At 31.6% G+C, this 22269-nt stretch overlaps 1 protein-coding gene across 1 annotated transcript in view; it reads left to right on the top strand.

Moving 5' to 3' along the window:
- Positions 1-22269, top strand: part of LRRC7 (leucine rich repeat containing 7) — a 294420-nt gene that overhangs the window by 33175 nt on the left and 238976 nt on the right. The window contains exons 2-3 of the mRNA XM_011365737.1: positions 12101-12185; positions 12782-12860. Coding sequence (XP_011364039.1) covers positions 12101-12185; positions 12782-12860 — 164 coding nt within the window. The remainder of the gene's footprint in view (positions 1-12100; positions 12186-12781; positions 12861-22269) is intronic.

Genomic DNA, 22269 nt, shown 5'->3' with positions numbered 1-22269 from the left:
TGGGAGGTGTTGGACATGTCTATTATCTTGATTGTGGTGATGGTATCACTGGTGTTTGTATATGTCCAAACTCACCACATTATAGATATTAAATATATACAGTTCTTTGTGTATAAATAATACCTCAATGAAGCTATTTTAAAAGAGAAATGAAAGAAAAAAAACTAATTTAAGCACTCTAAAAAAATAGAAATTAGGTAAGATTGGTTTGACATTCTTGGTAAATAGGGATCTTAATTTATTAACAATCACCAGCAAAATCTCTTGAGCAAATTAAATATGACATTTCTAAGAAATTTTGAACCATCCTGTTTAAAATTAAGATCTCTGTTTTTATCCAGTAGAAGACTCTATTTCTCTTTCCAGTTTTATTTTCTTAATAGCATTCATGAGAAACTGTCATACTATATATTTAAATTATATTTAAAGCCATACTCATCGTGCATAATAAATTTAAAGCCATACTCATCGTCCACTCCAATCTGCTTTTTCTTCATTATGCAGTTCTCTGCTAATGTTAATATTATCCACTCAGGTATTTGATGCAAAAATTCATTCTTTTCTCAGATTTCTGTAGACGTTTCATCACCAAATCCTGCCAAACATACCCTTCTAAATATGTCATCTGTTTTTTTCTCATCATTCCCATACAATTGTAGTTTAGTCTCTTTATTTTTCCTGGACTACTTAAATAGCTTCCAATCTCCATTATTGCCACTACCATTTCCAAACCCATCCTCCACAAAGTAGCTTTAGCCCTCTTTCTAAATTGCAAAAATGACTACATTACTCTCCTATTTAAGATACTTCCATTGATCTTGGATAGAGTGTAGGCTCCCTAATACTGCATATAAAAGTCTTCGCAATTGACTTCCACCTGAGCTTCTATTCCATATCTCCAATTCACTAAAGATGACTTGCACTTTTTAACTTTGTGGTCTAGATACTGAAGAGCTGCTTCAAATATTTAATGCTTTTTCACCATCTCTGTGAATCTCTATTATTTTCTCTGCCTAAGTCATCTTTCACACTTCTTTCACCTAATTCAATCTTATTTATCATTCAAAACTCAATTTTGTATTAAAAACACTTGACAGTCATATTAAAATATTTAAATAGTCTTAATTTTAATCTGTTAAACATTTCAAGCATAAAGAAAATAATATGAGACAGCAATGTGCTCACAATGAGATTAAAGTGTTAGCATTTATTATAGATATCATTCTCTAGTTTTTTTAAATAAATAAAACATCACAGAAACTTGTAAATTCTCATCCCTATCCCTTCCCACTTTCTCCATCTCAAAGTTAGTGTGTTTAAAATTTCAATGAAGTGCTAATACATCATATACACTATTCTGCAAGTTTTTCATTCCATATTATATTTCTGAAATTTGTCCTTGATGATCAATGTGGATCTAATTATACTAGCAAAGTACCAAGTTCCCACTGCTTCATATCTCTGCCAACACTTGGGGTTATTAGATATTTTAAATGTTGGCCAATCAGATGAAAGGGTAGCTTGATATTTTAGTTTATGTTTTCCTAATTACTAGAGGAGTTGGAAGTTTTTATTTCTTCTTATTGGCAAGTGTAGAGTATCTTGCTTCTAATTGTCTTTTTTGGCCCATTTTTTATTTTGGACTCTTTTTCTGTTATGTATGTTCTTGGTGATTACATATTGTGGACATTAGTCCCTTGGTTAAATGGTTACAAATATCATCTTCCAACTTGTGGCATGTCTTTTCACTTTGCTTTGGATACCATTTGCCATTGAGAAGATGCCATTTCTATGTACTAAAATGTATCACTCTTCTCTTTATACTCTGTTATTTTTATAGCTTATTTAAGAAATTCTTCCCTACTCTGATATCATAAAGATATTGTTTGTATTTTCTTCCAAAACTATTAAGGTTTTTTAAATATACTTAGGCCTTTAATTCATTTGTAACTTATTTTTTGTGTTATGTATATTCTAAACTTTTTTCCATATTAATAGGTGATTAATTTTCTCAGCAACATTTATTAAAGTCTCTTGTTTCCCCACTAATTTATAATTCTACCTCTTTTATATATGAAAAGGCTTTTTTCCAGACTATCCTTTTCTATCAGCTTATTTGCCTATTCCTGTGCTAATAGCACATTTTTTTTCTAATCAGTATAACTTAATAATTAACTTTTAATATCTGATAATACAAGTTCTCTTTTTTTCTTTTTCAAATGTGTTTTGCAGTTCTTGGTATTTGATTCTTCCATATGAATTTTAGGTTCAACTTATTGAGGTTCACAAACAATCTATTGGAATATTAAAAATTGGCTTGAATTTAAAGATTAATTTGGGAAGAATTAATATCTTTATAAAAGTAAGTACTGTAACCCATGAACATTGTATTTGCCTTTATGTTTTACTTCTTTCAAAACAGTTTTGTAATTTCCTTTAAGAAAGGTCTTACATACATTTTATTAGTTATACCTAGTTTAAGTTGCTAGTTTTGTAGATTGTATTTTTTTAAGTATTTTATCTAAATTTAATTGATTCTGTATAGAAACATTACCAATTTTGATGTCTTGCTCTTACATTCAGTCCCAGTGCTAATTATATGTTCTAATATATAACAAACAAGTAGATTCTTCTGGATTTTTCTGTATAAAATTATATCATTGCAGAGGATATTTATTTTTCTTTCCCATCCTTATACATTTATACCTTCTTAAGTCTCTCTCATAAGCAATTTTCTGGGAAATCTAGTGCAACATTCAGATAGTCAATTTTATTATCAAACTTTGTCCTTAGGCTGCTTTTGTGTATTTTATAAATCTCTATCATATCCGTGCCTGTTTCTTCCTTTGTCTTTCTAATGTTGCTTAATTGAGCTATCTGTCTTTTACTTTTTTGTCATCTATCCTGCCAGAAGTTTTTTTTTTTTTTTTTTTTTTACTTTACTAATCATTTAAAGAATATTTTTGGTTTATTGGTTGATTTTTGAATCATTAATTTCAACTTTATTACTTTCTACTGCACTATTTTTATTATGCCTCTTCTACTTCCTGAGGGTTTACTCAGTTGTTTTTAGTATTCCAATATATTTATTGCTTTTTTAGTTATCATATTTTTATTAAAATATGTTGCACTCTACTTGGCTTGGATTATATTAATTTCTCATTATTTATTGACTTTCACATTGTAGCCAAGTATATGGTGAATTTTTAAAATATACTTTGTTTCTTATAATATAATACATATTCTCTGAATTTTGAATACAGTCTAGGATTCTACTAATTATATACATTATTCTCCATTACATAATAACTTTTTTTGGACAAATACTATTTCTTAGTGATATTGGCATACTTGGAACATTGAAAGCACCCAATGCTTGGAATATTTACCTACTTAGAACATTGAACACACCTAATGAACTAAAAAGAAATGACCTGGAAAATGAGATTCAAACCTCTTGTGTTCAATAAAGCATCTATTCTTCCATAAAGATTAAATTCTTCCTCTTTAAAAATAAGTACATTATCCTTGAACTTTCTTAGGAAATTTTCAGTCAGTTTTATGAAACAGTAGTGTGAGTGTGTGTGTGTGTGTGTGTGTGTGTGTGTGTGTGTGAGAGAGAGAGAGAGAGAGAGAGAGAGCACGAGTGTGCGCCATGGCTGCATGTAAATTATCCTTTTTCTCTTAAGTCTTTCTGATAGTAAAATTACTTGCAGCAATCCATGGGTAAATACACCAGCTTGCTTTCCATACCAATGGATTTTTTGTCTTTTATTCCTCAGACATTAATTCAATCATAAAATAAAAACCCTATGTCCATCATAGATGAATGCATTTTATATAGTGTGATCTGTGAATAGTCTCTGCCTGCTTGTAAAGCTGGTTTATGGTCATAATGAAGTAAATTGTTTTATATGATAAAGCAAGATAATGAATGATAAGGTTTAATTAGTCAGCGATTCAGTTTTAAGTATGATTGTTGATTTGTCATAGCTTCAGAGAAACTATGACACTATAATTTAAGGATTTTAATGAAAATGAATTAATGTGAAAGCCCTTTCTAATCTGCACCAATTAAGTGATTTTTCTCTCATCCTCTAAAAACTTATTTCTATACAAGAATGGATTTTAAAAGCATCATGGTGGGCAAAATTACTATTTTTAGTTGTAATGAAAGGCAATCAGAGTTGAAGACATTATTATGTGTTTTACCAGCTTGCCAATTATTCCTCCCCTCCCCCAAATGCATGCAAAACACTAATATCTTCAACTTTCTATGAAGATAGGGAGTTTCTCTCAAACACACTAGGAAAAGCAGACATGAGTAACCAGTTAAATTATAAAAATTTTTAAAATTTCGAGCAAATTAAGAGGAGAATAGAGACTTTGGTAGTATCTATATAAATTCTTAGAGATGTCTATTTTGACATGTCTTATTTGAGTTGGAGAGAAAATATTACCAGGGATTTGTTCTCAATTAGTAATAAATATGCTTTTTGATATTTGGCAAATCATTAGGCCATTTGTTTAGAACTTATTATTCTGCCCTATTAAATGCCTGGCTTTCAACACTAATAATGTGTTATTTATCTGAAAATCATTAGCACTTTCCTCACTATAAGACTACTTTCTCTTCTTACAGAATCTACTTCTCCCCAAGATTATAGTGTTAAAATAAACTGAGGATTGACTCCCTTTATTTCTATTAAAGAATATGATGGCGTCGTGCTAAGCGAAATAAGCCAGACAGAAAAAGTTGAAAATCACATGATATCACTTATATGAGGGATATAAACCTAAAAGCAATAAATAAACAGGACAAACAGAAACTCATGGACATGGACAGTAGACTAGTGGTTACCAGAGGGGAGGGGGGAAGAGGAAGGTAGACAGGGTAGAAGGGGTCAAATATGTGAAGAATGATGACATCTTAGAAAGAAATCTAATTATGAGAAGAGAACACACAGTGTAAATATATATATGCCTGTTAAAATGTACAGTTGAAACTTATTGGATTTTGTTAACCATTGTCACCATAAAATTAATTAATTTTATTAATTAAGTATTAATTAATAATTTAAAAAAGAATATGATGGCAACAAAAACCAGGTCTGTTTTCCTGCCACTATCTCAGCCTGATACCAGAACTTTTAACTCTTTCTAATGTCTTCATCAAGAAATAACATCAACAAGTCATGTTTATGTGTGTTACAAACACTTATTCAATGGGGGATAGAGTTTTCAATCTGGTAATATATCAAAATATAAGGAAGAAAGGAACTTCTTCTACCCCCTCATTCTTCTGAAGTCTGTGTTGGGCTCTGTCACCAAGACTGATAAATTTTCCTAGAGTTCCAGCAGAGACTTTTCTGAGCTGAGTAATTAACCTGTCTTCTGTGTCTCTGTAAATCCTGAAAAATTATAAGAAAACAAAATTGAACTGGTAATGAAGCATTGTGAGCCCTCTCTCTACTAGGCCATGCTCCCTCCCAGTCTCAGTATAAACTCCTTGAATGCCAGAACTGTTGTACCTTACACTGTTTCTAGATCCACAATAGATCTACTATTAAAGTACAGGCACAGAAAGTGCTCAATAAAGTGGTCGACTGATAATGAAGCAAAAAATCATTAGTCGAATATGAAGTAAGATTATTAAAAAGTTCATTTCACATGATATTGATTCATATATTTGTTGAAGCAGAGAGAGAGAGAGTGGGGGAGGGAACTGGGTGTCATTTTAATTCTTTTTTTTCTCGATTTGGAAATCTTTTAAATATACATTATTAAATTTATTGGGGTGACACTGGTTAATATAATTATATAAGTTTTGAGTATATAATTCTATAATACATCACCTGCATATTGCATTTTGTGATCACCACCCAAAGTTAAATTTCCTTCCATATATTTGATTTTTACCATTATCTGTCTCCCCCCTCCCCTGTCGCCTTCCTTCTGATAACCCCTAAGCTATTTTCCATATCCATGAGGCTCTGTTCATCTTATTCATTTGTTGCTTTCAGATTTATATTTCATATATAAATGAAATCATATGGTTCTCAACTTTATCTGACATTTCACTTAGCACGATAATCTCAGAATCCATCCATGTTGTTGCAAATGGCAGTATTTCATCTTGACTTAGATTCATTCTTTTGTGCATGTACTTGTTGGTCAAGGTCACAAAGATATCTTAAAATTTTCTCTAGACATGTCCTGGAGGTAGAATTATTAGCATAATTGATTCTCAAATTATTGATTACCTGTATTTGCTTTTTCTCTCTATAATGCCACTAAAATAGCAAACTATTACAGTGTATTCCTGCTCGCTGCTGCAGCTACTGCTTCTCCTTCTTCTTGTTCTCCTCCTATTCCTCCTCCTTCTCTCTCACCCCGTCTCTCTTGAACCTTCCATACCTTCTCTGCCATCTTCATGACTATTGACCCTACTGCACTGGGAATATTAAGGCTCTAAGAAGATAAGTTCTACAGACTGTTACCATCATATCTACCCATCTTCCAGCATCTGCATGCATATTCTCTGATTCCTGCCTGTTAGTAATGATGAACTATCCCTGTTCCTCTCCAAAGCCAATATCTTTACTAGATAACCATCCTGGCTTGCTTACCTACAAATATCACTCTAGCAATTCTCAGTCTCTACTACATCATCAAGATTTTCTTTCTATTTGTTTATTTTAATAAGAATACACACATGCCGTTATTTCTTTTATTCTAAAGAAAACTTGATTTCTCTTCTCTTAATAGTCCCCCACAACCTTGCAGCAATAGCTCTAGATAGAATTCTCTTTATTCTCTATTTTCAATTTCTTTCCTCTTATCCTCTCTTAAACCGACTCCAGTCTTTAAGGCCACTGCTCCACCAATATCATTTTAGACAAGTTCACACCAATCTTCTCATTACTAAATCCAAAGTCAATTTTTGGTCATCATTTTACTTGACCTATCGGCATAATTTGTAACAGCTAATCAAATCTTCCTACTTGATACATTTTCTTCACCTGAATTCTAGGACTCAAAGCTCTTTTATTTTTGTTTCTTTCTCACATCTCATTAATTGATCTTGTTCAGTTTCCTATGTCAATTCTTCCTATTCTCCCCATTCTCATTTTGGAGTATTTCATGGTTCAGTTCTTGGCCTCTTTTTAAAATTATTAATAATTATTATTATTATTATTATTATTATTATTATTATATACACCTACCTCATTGGTACTCACATTTTGTCTTATGGTTTAAGTACTATCTATATAATAATGTTTAAATCTACAATCTAGACCTCTCTCTTAAACTCTTGGTTCATATCCAAATACCTACCTGACATCTCAGAATCTAACAGACATCTCAAATTACACACATCCAAAAGTAAACTCTATTCTCTACAAAACCTAATTCATATATCGCTTTTCCCATCTAAGTTGAAGGCACCTCCTTCGTTAAAGTTGCTCAGGGCAAAAATCCCAGAGTCATTCTTGATTTCCTTTTATCTTTCACATTCCAATTTAATCCATCAGGGAATCTTATTGATCTTACATTCAAAATATATCTAGATTCCATTCACTTCTCACTCCCTCCACTGCTCCAACCCTGATGCAAGCCACTATCAACCATCTTCATGGTTTACCATAGCCTTTAATTGGCCTCTCTCTTAGAAAGGCCATGATACTCAGGAGACAGAATGATCTTCTCATGTTATAAATCAGACCATGTCACACTTATGTTTTTTATTGTCTCTATTTTATTCAGAGTAAAAATGAAAATTCTTACAGTGGCCTGAGAGGCCCTGGGTGAGTTGCCACCCTGATCTCCTCTGCCACATACACCCATATTATCTCTCTGACATTTTTTTTTGCTATGCTTCTCTTTCTCACTGTGTTCTAGCCATGCTAGCCTCCTTGCTATTCTTAGAATACACCAGGCATATTTAAGCTTTATAGCATCGTCACTATCTATTCTTTCTGCCTGAAATGCTCTTACTTTCCACCCTCAGACATCCAGACATCTGTATCCCTATCTCTCTCACCTTCTTCAAGTCATTGCTCAAATGCCATCTTCCCAATCAATGATGCTCACCCTAATCCCCTAGGTATTTCTGATCCATTTATTCTTCTTTTACTATATTTTTCCATAGCTAAAATATTGTATAATTTTATGTATTTTATATTTATATTAAGTATCTCTATGGTTTATCGTATGTATTTCTCTGCTACAGTATAAGCTCCACAAATGAAGAGAATATATACATTTTTTTCACACTGTATTCTCAGTGTTTAGTACAGTTCCTAACACAGAGTAGGCACTCAATAAACATTTGTTGCATGTATGAATGAATCTTCCCTGTCAGGGACCTTATAATTAAAGTTAGCTACTCAAATATCAGAGAACCATATAAGACAAGATGATAAAGCAGTGATTTCTCAATTTATGAGCCATATTGTATCTCATTATTTTTCAGTCTTATTAATTTCATAGAGAATACAATTTAAAAAGCTAGGCACTAAGAAGAGAGAGCTTATGGTCTATAATAGTTAAGTGAATTTTCATGCAGATGATAGAATTTAAATGTATTTATGTGGATGATATTAAGACTGAAGATTTAGATGAGAGGGTAGATGGGAACAGGTAAAAATTATAACACATTAAATTAATATATACAGAATATGAGATTAAAAGACAGAGTATATGTTACAGAAATGCCTTACACTCAGATTTGCCTTTCAGGGATCTTTCATTTTTGATCATAAGGGTCAACATTGCTATTGCTATTGTCAGGCTCTATATTTGATAATGAAAAAATTGTTTGGTACATTTAGATTCCACACCTATTGCATTGGGAAAAACATTTTTTTATACTTTGATATCAACTTAAAACCAACTTAAAGCCTAACACAAGATTTTAATGACATTTTAGTGTGGGTTTTCATTTTTACATCAATAATATTTTTTACAATTAAAGTTAAAAACTATATTAATTAGTGACTTAAGATCCTCCTTTCAAAATCTTTCTGCATTCATAATAAACAAGGTAGTCCATGTAAAAACAATTAATTGAATATACTAAAACCTAGTCTTAGCCATTACTTCCCCTTGCTAGGCAGGGAAAATTCGTATTTGATTGATTTCAGATTTTTCCCCTCGCCTTTTTCTGCCCACCAGTGAAATGATCTAAAAAAGGCAGCAGGAAAAAGAATAAGAATGAATTAATTCTTGAATAATTGAAAGTTGGGCAGTAACTTTTCAACCTAATATTTTAAAAAGGAGAAAGGCAAAAAAAAATCAGGTAAAGTAATCTATTACATGTTTTTTTCTTAAGGATATTAATATTAATATTTCATTAATGCAATTATGAATAATTCCATTACATTAAGAGCTTTATTTCTGAGATGTTTTAAGCTCAGAATACAGAATTGTTATTTCTCATTTGACAGTATTCCTGTAGACATATTCTAAATAAATTTGTGCTATAGTTGCTGAAGTAAGCACATTGTGAAAATACTACTCAAGTGTCCTAATTTGGATGGCAAACATTTATTGATGTCAGCTATTTGTGAATAGGTCAATTGTGTATTTTTAAACTAAATATACCATTCCATTTTACCTATTAAACACAGTGCTTTCTGTGTCATTATTTTAGAATACATTCATTTTGCTTAACCAAATATAGTCTAGTCTAAATATAATAAGCTTTAATATCCAGGGGTTCTCAAGAGAAGTGAACTTATGATGTCCTTAGAAGATAGTTCTTTATGGGCCTGTGTTACAAAGACTATGGAGATAGCTCCACTGAAAAATAGGGATTAGAACTTGAATTGTATGGAGTATACATACTTGATCCTGTTTTCTACAGTAATCACAGGTGAAAATGGCTGGAATAAGATATATTGTTAAAGTGAAAGATATTTATCTCTCTATATCTGGAAGAATAAATTTGAAAATCAATACAAAGTTCATCATAGAAAATGTGTGTGTATGTGTATATGTAATATATGTAACTTTTTTTATAAATTGAAAACACTGTGTTCAGACAGACCAGTCCCAAAGATTGGTTAATAAAAATGTGGATTCTACAATAAAATCTAACATAATTTTAATAGGAAGTGACATAATAGAGTAAAGAAGAACAAGGGTATGGTGTTAGAAAAGTGAATTAAATGCCACCTATATCCATTCCATCTATAAGCAGTCATTAGGTATTTAAATGTCACCTAATCCTTGTAAATCTGTGGTTCTTCATCCATAAAATGAAGATAATATTGCCTAATATATCTTACTCACTAGATTATTAAGAGAATTAAATTATTTTATACACAGACATAGAGAAGTCTAAGTTAATTTTCCTCCTATTAATATATTAACTTTATCTGGTATTTTTAAGGTTCTTATTAAGTGCCAGACATGATACTAAGTGCTTTACATTCATAACTTCTAAAGTTTAGAACAATCCTTTGAATTAGGCAAGTAATGAGTGAGTGACACTTAAATATTACATGACTGCCTAAGGTTATTCACATGGCTTGTTAAGTGATAATACTAGGATTCAGTCATCCTTCCAACCTGTGTTTTTAACTACTGTGCATATTACTTCTCTATGTTTAGATTAAACTATAAATTGCATTTATGCTCTAAGAACTTTTCCTAAACAGTAGGGCACATATATTAGTCTAAATAATGAAATTCCCTTGGCACCTATTTTTCCAAATGTGTTCCACCTTTTATAAGCAAATCAATTAGCTATAAACACCTCAGCAAAAATATAAAAATATCGGTCAGCGTAAACTAGTTATATATTTATATATTGTTGATTCTCTTGTTGACTGATACCCTCTACTTCTATTTATTTCTAAGAATTATAGATAACATTTATGCAGCACTTTCTGCCAATTTCTTTATTTACTTTATCTCTTATCCCCACTGCAACTCTCTGATGAAACTATTTATATAATCACCATTTTTCATAGTAGGAAAGTAAGACATTGAACATTTAAGTGACTTTCCTAGAGTCACCTAACCAATGAGCGATAAAGTTAGGAGTCCATCCTAATCCGAAGGACTCTGCTCTGTGTCTAGCATTTTCACCACAGCAGGGAATTCTATTTTCAATAGAAAATAAGGAGATACAGTCTTTTCCTTAAAATCGTATTTTAATTTGCTTCTGTTTTCATGACTTGGTTTACACATCATTTAAGATGTCTTGAGGCAGACATATGTGGACAGAAGACATCAGGTATGCCAGTGTATATTGAGCCCAAACTGGTGACTGAATAGAAGACACTAACGGGAAAAAAGAAAGTGACTTACACTTACTCTGTTGGTTTTAGATATCCAAATTAAAAGTGAATACCAAGGGGCAATGTTGAGGGTAACTCAAAGGTTAGTTTATTGACCTGTTGCCATTTTGTTAATATCTAGTTAATGAGGGAAGCTCTAGGTGTTATGGCCTTTCCAAAAAAAATAAATTGGCCATTCTCATTCAATTCACACATAACAGAGCTCTTAAAATTCCTTGGATTCTTATTAAGAAGGAAAATACTTTAGCAATAACTTTAGGACAGTATAATTTCTGGTGAAGTTTCACATAAGAAAATGGCATGAAAAATGTCCCCATACTCTCTTTCATACCATTACTTTACACTGAATAAACAACCAGTCTTGGTTTGGCCACCCTCCTGCTGACTCACTGGGCTTCAGGGTACCATGGACATGGTGGTTCTGTGCATATTACTGTGCACTTAACTACTGTGCATATTACTTCTCTATGTTTCTAGGAAGGTTCAGTTTTAAATATCTATCATCAAAAAGTTCAACTAAAACCTGCCACAAAATGTTCCTTCTGTCTGATATGAAGTGCTTAGCAGAACTAATACTTTATACAAATGTTTACTTCCTCAGTAATAGTTTCAAAAATTGAGAGCATGTAGGACTGCAGGCATACAGAAATGGTTTCATAGAGCTGTTTTTCTAACTTTTTCAGGGCTTACTGCATTTAATTCATTTGCATCAATTGATTGAAATGTCCTCCCATCTTTTATTCCTGATGCCCGCATTTATGGATTAGATTTTGCAACTTACTGATTTTCAGGAGGAAAAACTTGTGTTTTTCTGTCATATAGCCAACAGCACAGCTGTGACAGCAGATGAACAGTTCTCCAAGGGCCATCAGCTAGGCTGGCTACCTCACAGCCTCCAGAGCTGACCCAGGAAGGGCTGCTCACCTCTTCACCTTTTCAGGCAATGCAGAGCTACACTCTGTGCCAACAAGGAAAAATTACATAAAATTTGTTAGAGTCATATATTAGTTTGGGAATATCTATTGTTTTTGTGATTCGTCCTTAGGTATTTTTTACATGTATGTGTTCAATCTTCCCAATCATATAACATGAAGGGAGCAAAGATTTTTATCTTGTTTCCTTATATCTGCTGATTTCTCCTTCCTCCAGTAGTGGCAATATAATAACTAAATAAGCCTAAACTATTTTTATATCTTTAGATATGTAAAGAACAAAGATCTATTATGTCAAATATACAATTGTCCTCAATTTTATATTGTTTTCAATTATTACTATCATAAAATATTAACATTCGTTTTATTTTTAAATGTATGTATATATCATATGACACTAATATGTTATTATTCTTACTTAAATGATTACCCCAATAACATTTATACTGTATATTTAATTAATTATTCTTAATGTTAGAACTATAATTTAGAGAATTTTTACTGGAATACTTTCATGTATTTTTTTTTTTTACATTTTAGGTGTACAAGAATTTCCAGAAAACATAAAGTGCTGTAAGTGTTTAACAATTATTGAAGCCAGTGTCAATCCCATTTCTAAGTGAGTATGAGTGATTTTATTTTATTTTGTGTTTCCATTGGCGAATAATGTACCAAGATAAGAGAAATTTACATTAAATTTTAAAGGCTGCACTTAAAATTCAATTCAGTAGAATGATGGAAAAGGAATAATTATATCAGAATTCTTCAACAAAAGATGATTAAAAGCATTACTGAGTAACAATGAAAGCCTAATTAGTGCAAGATGGCATTACTTTGAAGCTAACTATATCATAATTTTTTCCGTGGCTCTCAGACAAGTTTCCACGGAAGAGCACCGAAACTAAGAAGAAAACAGTTATTAGTTATGGTCATGGTAGAAAAGTAGCATCAGGGATGTAATGAAAGTTCAAGAGAGTGCAAAAGTTTAAGGTATTGACAGGTGAATGAAAATAGCTGATCATGTAGTTCAAGCTGGTAAAGGGATTACATATGACCAGAAAAAGGTAGTATTTGTATACCTGAGATTACAGGATGAGCAAAAAGACAATTCTATGAGGATAGCAGAATGGAAGAAATGGATGATAAAGATGCTGTGATCAGACACAGGGTGATTCATGATTTATTATTAGAGAAATGCCAGGGAAGAATGAGACCCAGCATGTGACCATATTGGCAGATTACAGTTATGTCATAATAACAGAGTGTGCTGTGGATCGAATAGGTCAAAAAAGCTATGAAGTGAATGGATTGGAGAGGCCATGAACTTCAATGTTAAAGTCACTTAACAAAGGAAGTGGACATAAACTCTAGAAAGGCTGTTGACAGTTATAGTAATATTTGGAAGAGGTTGAAACAAATCATTAATATTGGGATGCAGAGAATGAGTTTCAAAGTAAGACTGGCATTATAATTATATAAAAACTGAAAGCAGGATTTGAGAAAATGCCCTCAGTCCTTTATCCACATGAAGTTGGAGAGACTGAGAGAAACTGAAGCCCACTGGAAAATCATTTAGTGAATGGACTGTGTTTAGAAGAGGATAAAAGTAAGTTTACCAAAGAAAATTCAAAAGGAAATTTTTCACCAATAGAATTGAGAGGAAGTAGTGAGAGTGGTTTCTCTGTGGATCATGAGAAGAGACTGTAGATGAGAATAAGAATGGAATAGAACGTAAAAGGGGATAGACGTTTAGATGAAGGTCTTTATAGTGTATGAAATATATGTATGAAATGGTGTATGAAATAACTCAAGGCCTTTAGTAAAAAAGTGGAGCATCAAGCAATAAAATGTGTTTGAAAGATAGTTTTCCTACCTAAACAGTAGAATATGGAAAGAAAAAAAAAATCCTGTGAAAAATGTTTTCCAAAACTTTTAAACTAAAATCCAATTTTCTCAAAAAAGATACAGAGGATGCTAACTTCTCACATCAATACTACAGCCATGTCCTTGACTTGAGTCATAATCCAGGGCAGATGATGAATTGTTTTGATTTCTAGTTCTTTAATTCTAACAACTCATCTTATTTAAGAATCATGCTAAGATCTTTGAGAATGGAAGTCAGATGATAAATTACACCCTTAAGAAGCTTAAACTTTATAGTTTTATTGACTATGTCTCTGAAGTGCTTTCATATGTTTAACTTTTTAAAAGATGAATGAATGGTCTTTCACCAAAAAAAATGCCTAACATTAAACTGTTTGGGAATTCATAAAAAATTACTTGATAGAAAAGTAAATTTATAGAATATACGAATTTTAAAGTTTATTTTTTTAAAGGTATAGTTTATATGCAGTAAAATTCACCCTTTTGAGTGTAGGGCTCAGTGACTTTTGACAAATGTGTACAGTCATGGAACCACCACCATAATCAAGATATAGACTATTTAAGTCACCCCGAAAAGTTCTGTTAACTCAATCATCCACTGATCTGATTTCTAGTCCCATGGTTTTGCCTTTGAAAATGTCATATAAATGGTATCATACTATTGTGTCTGACTTTTTTACTTAACACACTGATTTTGAGATTTAGCCATCATTTCAAGAATCAGTATTACATTCCTTTTTATTTCTAGGTAGTATTCCACAATTTGTTTGTCTAACACTAGTTGATAGACATATAGGTTGTTTGTGTAAGCATATGTTTTCACTTCTATTGGGTAAACATCTAGGAAGAGTATTCTGGGTAGTATGGTACATGTATGTTTAACCTTATAAGAAGTTTCCAAAATGTTTTCCAAAATAGCTGTTCATTGTGTATTCCCACCAACAACTTATTAGATTTCCGTTGTTTCTCATCTTTTTCAGAATTTGATACTATCAGTTTTCTATATATATATTTTTTTTTTATTTTAGCAAATCTAGTAGGTGGTACTATCTCATAGTGGTATCTCAGTGTAGTTTTAAATTATAGTTTTAATGTCCAAGTAGCATCTTTCCTTGTATTTATTTATAATCTATATTACTTCTTTTCTTATGGCTGAATAATATTCCATTTTATATATGTACCACACCTTCTTTATTCAATCATCTATCATAGGACCCTTCAGTTACTTCCATGTCCTGGCCACCATGAATAATGCTGCTCTGAACAGCAGGGTGCATATATCTTTGTGGATAAGTATTTTCAAGTTTTTTGGATAAATACCCAGGAGAGGGAATACTGGATTATATGATAATTCAATTCTTAGTTTTTTGAGGAACCTCCATACTGTTTTACATAGTGGATATACTAATTTACATCCCACCAGCAGTGTATGAGGGTTCCTTTTTTCTCACAACCTAATACTTGTTATTACTTGTCCTGTTGATGATAGCCATTCTAACAGATGCGACGTGGTATCTCATTGTAGTTTTGATTTGCATTTCCCAATAGCTAGCGAGGTTGAGTATCTTCTCATATGTCTGTTGGCCATTTGTATGTCTTCTTGGAAGAAGTATCTGTTTAGGTCTTCTACCCATTTTTTAATTGGATTGTTTGTTTTTTTATTGTTGAGTTCTTTATATTTTAGATATTAGGCCCTTATCAGAGGCATTGTTTGCAAGTATATTCTTCCATTTTGACAATTTCTTCTTTACCTTGTTGATGATTTCTTTTGCTGTGCAGAAACTTTTTATTTGAGATAGTCCCATTTATTTATTTTTGCTTTTACTTCTCTTGCCTTTGAGGTGCAGTTTCATTTCTGAATTCTCTTTTTTATATATTGATCTATATTCCATCTTCTTACATATATTCCATAATGTTTTTAATTATTGTAGCTTTATAGTAATTCATACAATCGGGGAATGTGAGTCCTTCAACTTTGGTCCTCTTTATCAAAATATTTGGGCTATTCTATGCCCTTTGTTTTTTCATATAAATTCAATAATCAGCTTACCAATGTCTATAAAAAATTTAAAATCCTTCTAAAATTTTGATAGAGATTACATTGAATCTGTAGGTCAGTTTGGGCAGGATTGACATTTCAAAAATATTGAGTATTCCTATCCCTGAGCATAGTTTATTTTTATATTTATTTAGAGCTTTAAAAATTTATTTTATCAATGTTTTGTAAGTTCAGCATACAAATCTCATAGATGTTTTGTTTATTTTGTTCCAAACATTTCATGTTTTTTTGTGAAATTGCAAAAGATTTTCCTATTATTCAGTTGGTTATTGATTTCAACCTAGGAAATCACTCCAAATCTATAAATTATTTACTAGAACTAATAAGTGAATTTAGTGACGTTGCAGAACATAAAGGCCATATAAAAAAATCAATTGTATGTCTATATATGGCCTTTATGTTCTGCAACGTCACTAAATTCGCTTATTAGTTCTAGTAAATAATTTATAGATTTAGAGTGATTTCCTAGATTGAATCATGTCAAGACAGTTTTGTGTTATTTTTTTCAATTGGTATGACTTTTTTAATTTAATTTTCTTACCTTATTGTCCTGGCTAGGACATCCTGTACAATGTTGAATAGAAGTGAAAAGGGACATTGTCTTGTTTCCAGACAAAGAGAAAGCATTTAGACTATCATCATTAGGTGTAATTGTTACTTGTTTTGCCATACATGCACTTTATCAAGTTCAGGATTTTTTTTTAATAATTTGACTTTGGGTGGTGAACACACAATACAATATATAGATAATGTGTTATCGAATTGTATACTTGAAACCTATTTAGTTTTATTAACCAATGTCACTTCAGTAAATTTAATAAAAAAATAAAAATAGAGAAATATATAGTACAACATAAAAATAATTTTTTTCAATTACAGTGGACATACAATATTATATTAGTTTCAGATGTACAACATAATGATTATGTTGTATATAACTTATGAAGTGATCTACCCAATAAACTTATGAAGTGATCTCCCCAATAAATCCAGTACCCATTTGATTTATATAACTTATGAGGTGATCTCCCCAATAAATCCAGTACCCATCTGACCTAGAAGGGGAATGGATTATTTATATAATCCATTTATATAACTTATATAACTTATGAAGTGATCTCCCCAATAAATCCAGTACCCATCTGACTAGAAGGTACTGTGCTGAGTAGAATAAGTCACTCAGAGAAAGACAAATGCCGTATGATTTCACTTACATGTGGAATCTAAAGAACAAAATAAACAAACAAACAGAAACAAACTCATAGATACAGAGGACATTTTGATGGTAGCCAAATAGGAGGAGGGTTGTGGGGTGGATGAAAAAGGAGAATGGATTAAGAAGTACAAATTGGTAGTTACAAAATAGTCATGGGGTTATAAAGTAGAACATAAGGAATATAGTCAATAAGATTGAGGAAATTTTTAATAATCTCTCCCTTACTTCATTTAAAGCCCTCCTCAGCAAGGTCCTCAAAATTTAGATTTCTACTTTTATTTTCAAGGAAATCTAGACTTTCTCTGTGATGTTTTTCAAAGCAACTGTTCAGTGTCTGACTACTGCCTGGTTCCAAAAAGCCACTCCTCATATTTAGGCTTTTATTACATCAGAATCTCAATTCCAGATACCAAAATCTTTGTTAGTTTTCTAATGCTGTATAAGAAATTACAATAAGTTTAGTGGCTCAAAACAACATATATTATCTCTCAATTTCTGTGGGTCATTACTCTTTACATGGTTTAGCTGGGTTCCCTACTTCAGTGTTTTATCTGGCTACAATCAAAGCATTAGCCAAGCTGTATTCTCATCTGGAGCCTCAACTGGAGAAGAATTAACTTTCAAGCTCACTCAGGTTGTTGGCAGAATTCTTTCACTTGCTGTTATAAAGTAAGAGTCCTAGCTTTTTGCTGGCTATCAGTTTGAGTGTATTCTTGGGTCCTAGAATCTGGTATAGTTCCCAGCCATGTGCCTCTCACCATAGGCAGTTCACAACATAGCAGCTTGTTTCTTCAATGCCAGCAGCTGAATAGAGTGAGTCACCTAGCAATGCAGAGTTATATAATTTAATACAGTTATGGGAGTGGCAGCTCATCATATTTGCTGCATTCCGTTGTATTATAAGCAAATCTCGAGTCCTACCACACTCAAAGAGAGAAGATTATACCAGAGCATAAACACAGGAAGTGAAGGGCATGGGCTTCACTTTAGAATATGTCTACCATGTCTTGATATCTTGTTTCTGGAGACTTTTTATTATCAATGGATGTTGAATTTTGTCAGGACTTTTCTTAAAGCATCTATCGATATGATGATTTTTTTTCTTTTTCAGTCTAATGATATGTTGAATTACATTGATTGATTTTTAATTGTCAATTTAACTGCTTTCCAAGGATAAACCCTACTTCATCATGAAGTATTACTCTTTTTATAAATAATAGCTCTGTTTTGCTAATATTTTGTAAAGAATTTTCCCATCTATATTCATGGTGTATATTAGTCTGAAATTTATTTTCTTGTAATATCTTTGTTTGGTTTTGGTATCTGTAAAACCAACTTGATAAAAATAGTTGGATTAGGTTCTCTTCTATTTTCTATAGAAGTTTTTATAGAATTCGAATTGTTTCTTCCTTAAATATTGGTAGAATTTGCCACTGCAGCCATCTGGTCCTGGCTGTTTCTTATGGGAAAGTTTTTAGTTACAGTAATAGCTATAAGACTATTTAAATTATCTATTATTTTTTCTTGAGTGATCATTTATAGTTTGTGATTTTTATGAGTCTGTGCAGCTCATATAAGTTTTCAAATTTATTGATGTCTTATTTTTCTTAATATTCTTTTACTAGCCATTTAATATTTATGAATTCTCTAGTGGTACTCTCTCTTTCATTCCTGGTATTAGTAATTTGTGTTTTCTTTCTTTTTTTGCTTGATCAGTCTGACTAGAAATATATCAATTCTATTGCTCTTTTCAAAAAACAGATTTGGGTTTCATTGATTTTTCTATTGCTTTTCTGTTCATTTTCTTTCACTCAAGAAAACTACAGAGAAGTCATGAATACCCTGGAATATAAAAGTTACAATTTTGAGTGTTTTCATTTTAGTTTTAATTTTACAATGTGAACTTTATAGTATAGTCTGAATGACTTAACCAAGTCATTGGTGAAAATTATCACAATAAAATTGAAACCAACAACTACTCAGTGAAAAGAGCATGGACCAACATTTATTGAGAACCTATTAGGTCTCAAGCTTTAAGATACATTATTTCATTTTCATCATCACAACAACCTTATGAAGTATGTGAATATTATCTACATGCCTTTTTACAGATGAAAACACATGAAGGTAATATTTGAATCTCTAGATTCCTTTCATTATATTTCCCTAATTCTGAAGAATCATTTTAGTTTTGGTTTAAATTAAAAGATACATTTCAAAAAATCTGAAATATTCTTAATGTTCAACAATAAGGAAACTGCAAATAAATTATGGCAGATCTACTGGATGGATACAAAGGATATATATAGAGTAACCATATGGCTCTGTTTCCTCAAGTCATCCTAGTTTACACCTCTTGATGTGGCATGATTAATAATAGCTCCCTTTTAACTCCCAAAAATGTACTAGTTTGAATGATAGATTATGTAGTCACAGCAAAGTTGGTTATACAGCAAAGTTGAAAGATAATTACAAAATAAAGAGAGAAATTATGATATGTTTGCAGTGATGTTAAAATAATTTATTGAAAATTAGATTAGAAATACAAGAAATGATAATGATAGTTATATTAAGGAGATGGAATTATGAGGAGTAATTTTTTCTCTTTATATTCCAAATATTCTGTAATATTTAGATTAATTTTATAATTTTAAGTTGTATAAATTTAAATATTTAGATGTAAAATATCTTTCCATTAAGGGTAGAAGATTTTACATTAGCTTCTTAATCACAACTGATAAAATATGTAATTTAATTTGGTTTAACTCTTCTATTAGAGGTCAAATGCTTATAATATATTTTCATTTTACTTCTGAAGTAAATGGAATTAGAAAAGCAAAATGTTGAAACAAAGATATCTGCAGCCAATTTTAATTTGCCTATTCCAACAATGAAAGTAACATTAATAAAGTTATTTAAATTAGTATTTTAGTTAATATTGAAAGATCAGAATAAAAACAATAGTATACAAATTAAAAGTAATGTAACTCTCCCCTTTTTACTGAGTTCCTACTGTGGGGCAGATCATCATTTAATCATTGGAGTAACTCTGCAAGTTGATATTAGTATCATCATTTTAAAAATAAACTAACTCCTACAAAGATTTGCAAAGGTCACAGAGATAATAATTGAAAGAACTGTGATTCTAACCACGGTCCTCTGACATCATTGCCCATTGTGCTCAACCACTAAACCATATAGGTGTCTGGTTTTATTATTCTCTCTTTGTTGTAGTTTAAATATACCACTTTTAAATTAAATTTATTTGCATTTTACTGATAACTAATGAAGTTGGGCACCTTCTCATATGTCTGTTGGCCATATGCATGTCTTCTTGGAAGAAGTATCTATCTGTTCAGGTCCTCTACCTATTTTTTTTAAATTGGATTGTTTGTTTTTTTGTTGTTGAGATGTATAAGTTCTTTATGTATTTTGGATATTAGTCCTTCATCAGAAATATCTTCTCCCATTTGAAAATATCTTCTCCCATTCAGTTGGTTGCCTCTGTTTTGTTGATGGTTTCTTTTGCTGCACAGAAACTTTTTAGTTGGATATAGTCCCATTCATTTATTTTTGCTTCTATTTCCCTTGCCTTTGAGGTCAAATTTATAAAATTCTCTCTATATCCAAAGTTCATGAGTTTAGGACCAATACCACTTTTAATTTTAGCAATTAATAAAATAAAAGTGTTTTCTTACCAGAGAATGATTTATCAACATATATAAAACATCTATTTGAATTTTTTAAAACAAATCAGTCAAATGTAGAAAACCACCAGTTATTTTAGAATAGTATCATTTAATTATTGAGAGCTGCCTAAATTAGTGTAAAATATTGGATTCATTGAATATCCTAGAGGAGGATAAAGATAGCCCATGATTGTCATCTTCATCAAGTTTATCTATGTTGCTAGGGAATATCTTCTTTCTTGGCACTCCTTGAATATTCCTCTGGAAATGGTGATATTGACAAATGGGCCATTGTCTTTCTAAGAAGCTACAAATTTTTTCCATAAAATTAGACTGTTGAAGTGTACAGCTGAAACTTATTGGATTTCATCATGAAAAAATAAATAAATATATTAATTAATTTTGTAAATAAAAAAATAAATGGTTAAAAGCAGGAAAAATATTCAGTGATGCTTCTAGCAACAGATATAGCTTTTGTCTATCCAAAAGGAATAATATCAAGAGAAATGCTAACACCATGCACCACTGACGGATTGGTAATCGGGCCCCCTCTGACCCATCAATTCAAACTTTTAGAACTTTCAGCACAGAGACACATAGAGAGGCATAGACATATGTATATTCAAGGTTGAGCGGATGTGGGGGTGATCTAGCTACTACATCTGTCACGCCATTGATCGCCAGGGTTGATTCAGCTGATCTGGCTGGCTAGGTGGATGTCCCCTTCCTCACTCACCGCTCCACCGGCGTCCCTCCCGAAACTGCGCTCTGGATCGAAGAGGACGACCTTCCCCGATAGAGGAGAGGACCGTTCTTTGGTCAAGGGTATAGGAGTAGCTGGAACCTGCTAGAACCTCCAAACAAGCTCTCAAGGTCCCTTTGTAGAAGAACGTAGGATAGTCAAGCTTCCAAGACTCCAGACACATCCAAATGAAGCGCTGCATGTGGCAGTCTGCCTTTCTTAAAAAAAAAAAAAAAAAAGTAGTGGTCAATACATTGATACTTTTGACCAAAAACTAGGAAATGCCTAGATGTTAACAATGAAGTATGGATTTAAAAAATGACAAAACATTCAGAAAAGAAAAGAAAAAATAAAACATTAACTCATGAACAAAACAAAATTTGAAATAGATAAAATTGACTATCTTTTTTAGCAGACCTACTGACTTTAGACATTTTT

Source organism: Pteropus vampyrus, unplaced genomic scaffold (assembly GCF_000151845.1).
Source record: "Pteropus vampyrus isolate Shadow unplaced genomic scaffold, Pvam_2.0 Scaffold115, whole genome shotgun sequence".
Lineage (NCBI taxonomy): Eukaryota > Metazoa > Chordata > Mammalia > Chiroptera > Pteropodidae > Pteropus > Pteropus vampyrus.
This window is presented reverse-complemented; position numbering and strand designations above follow the sequence as displayed.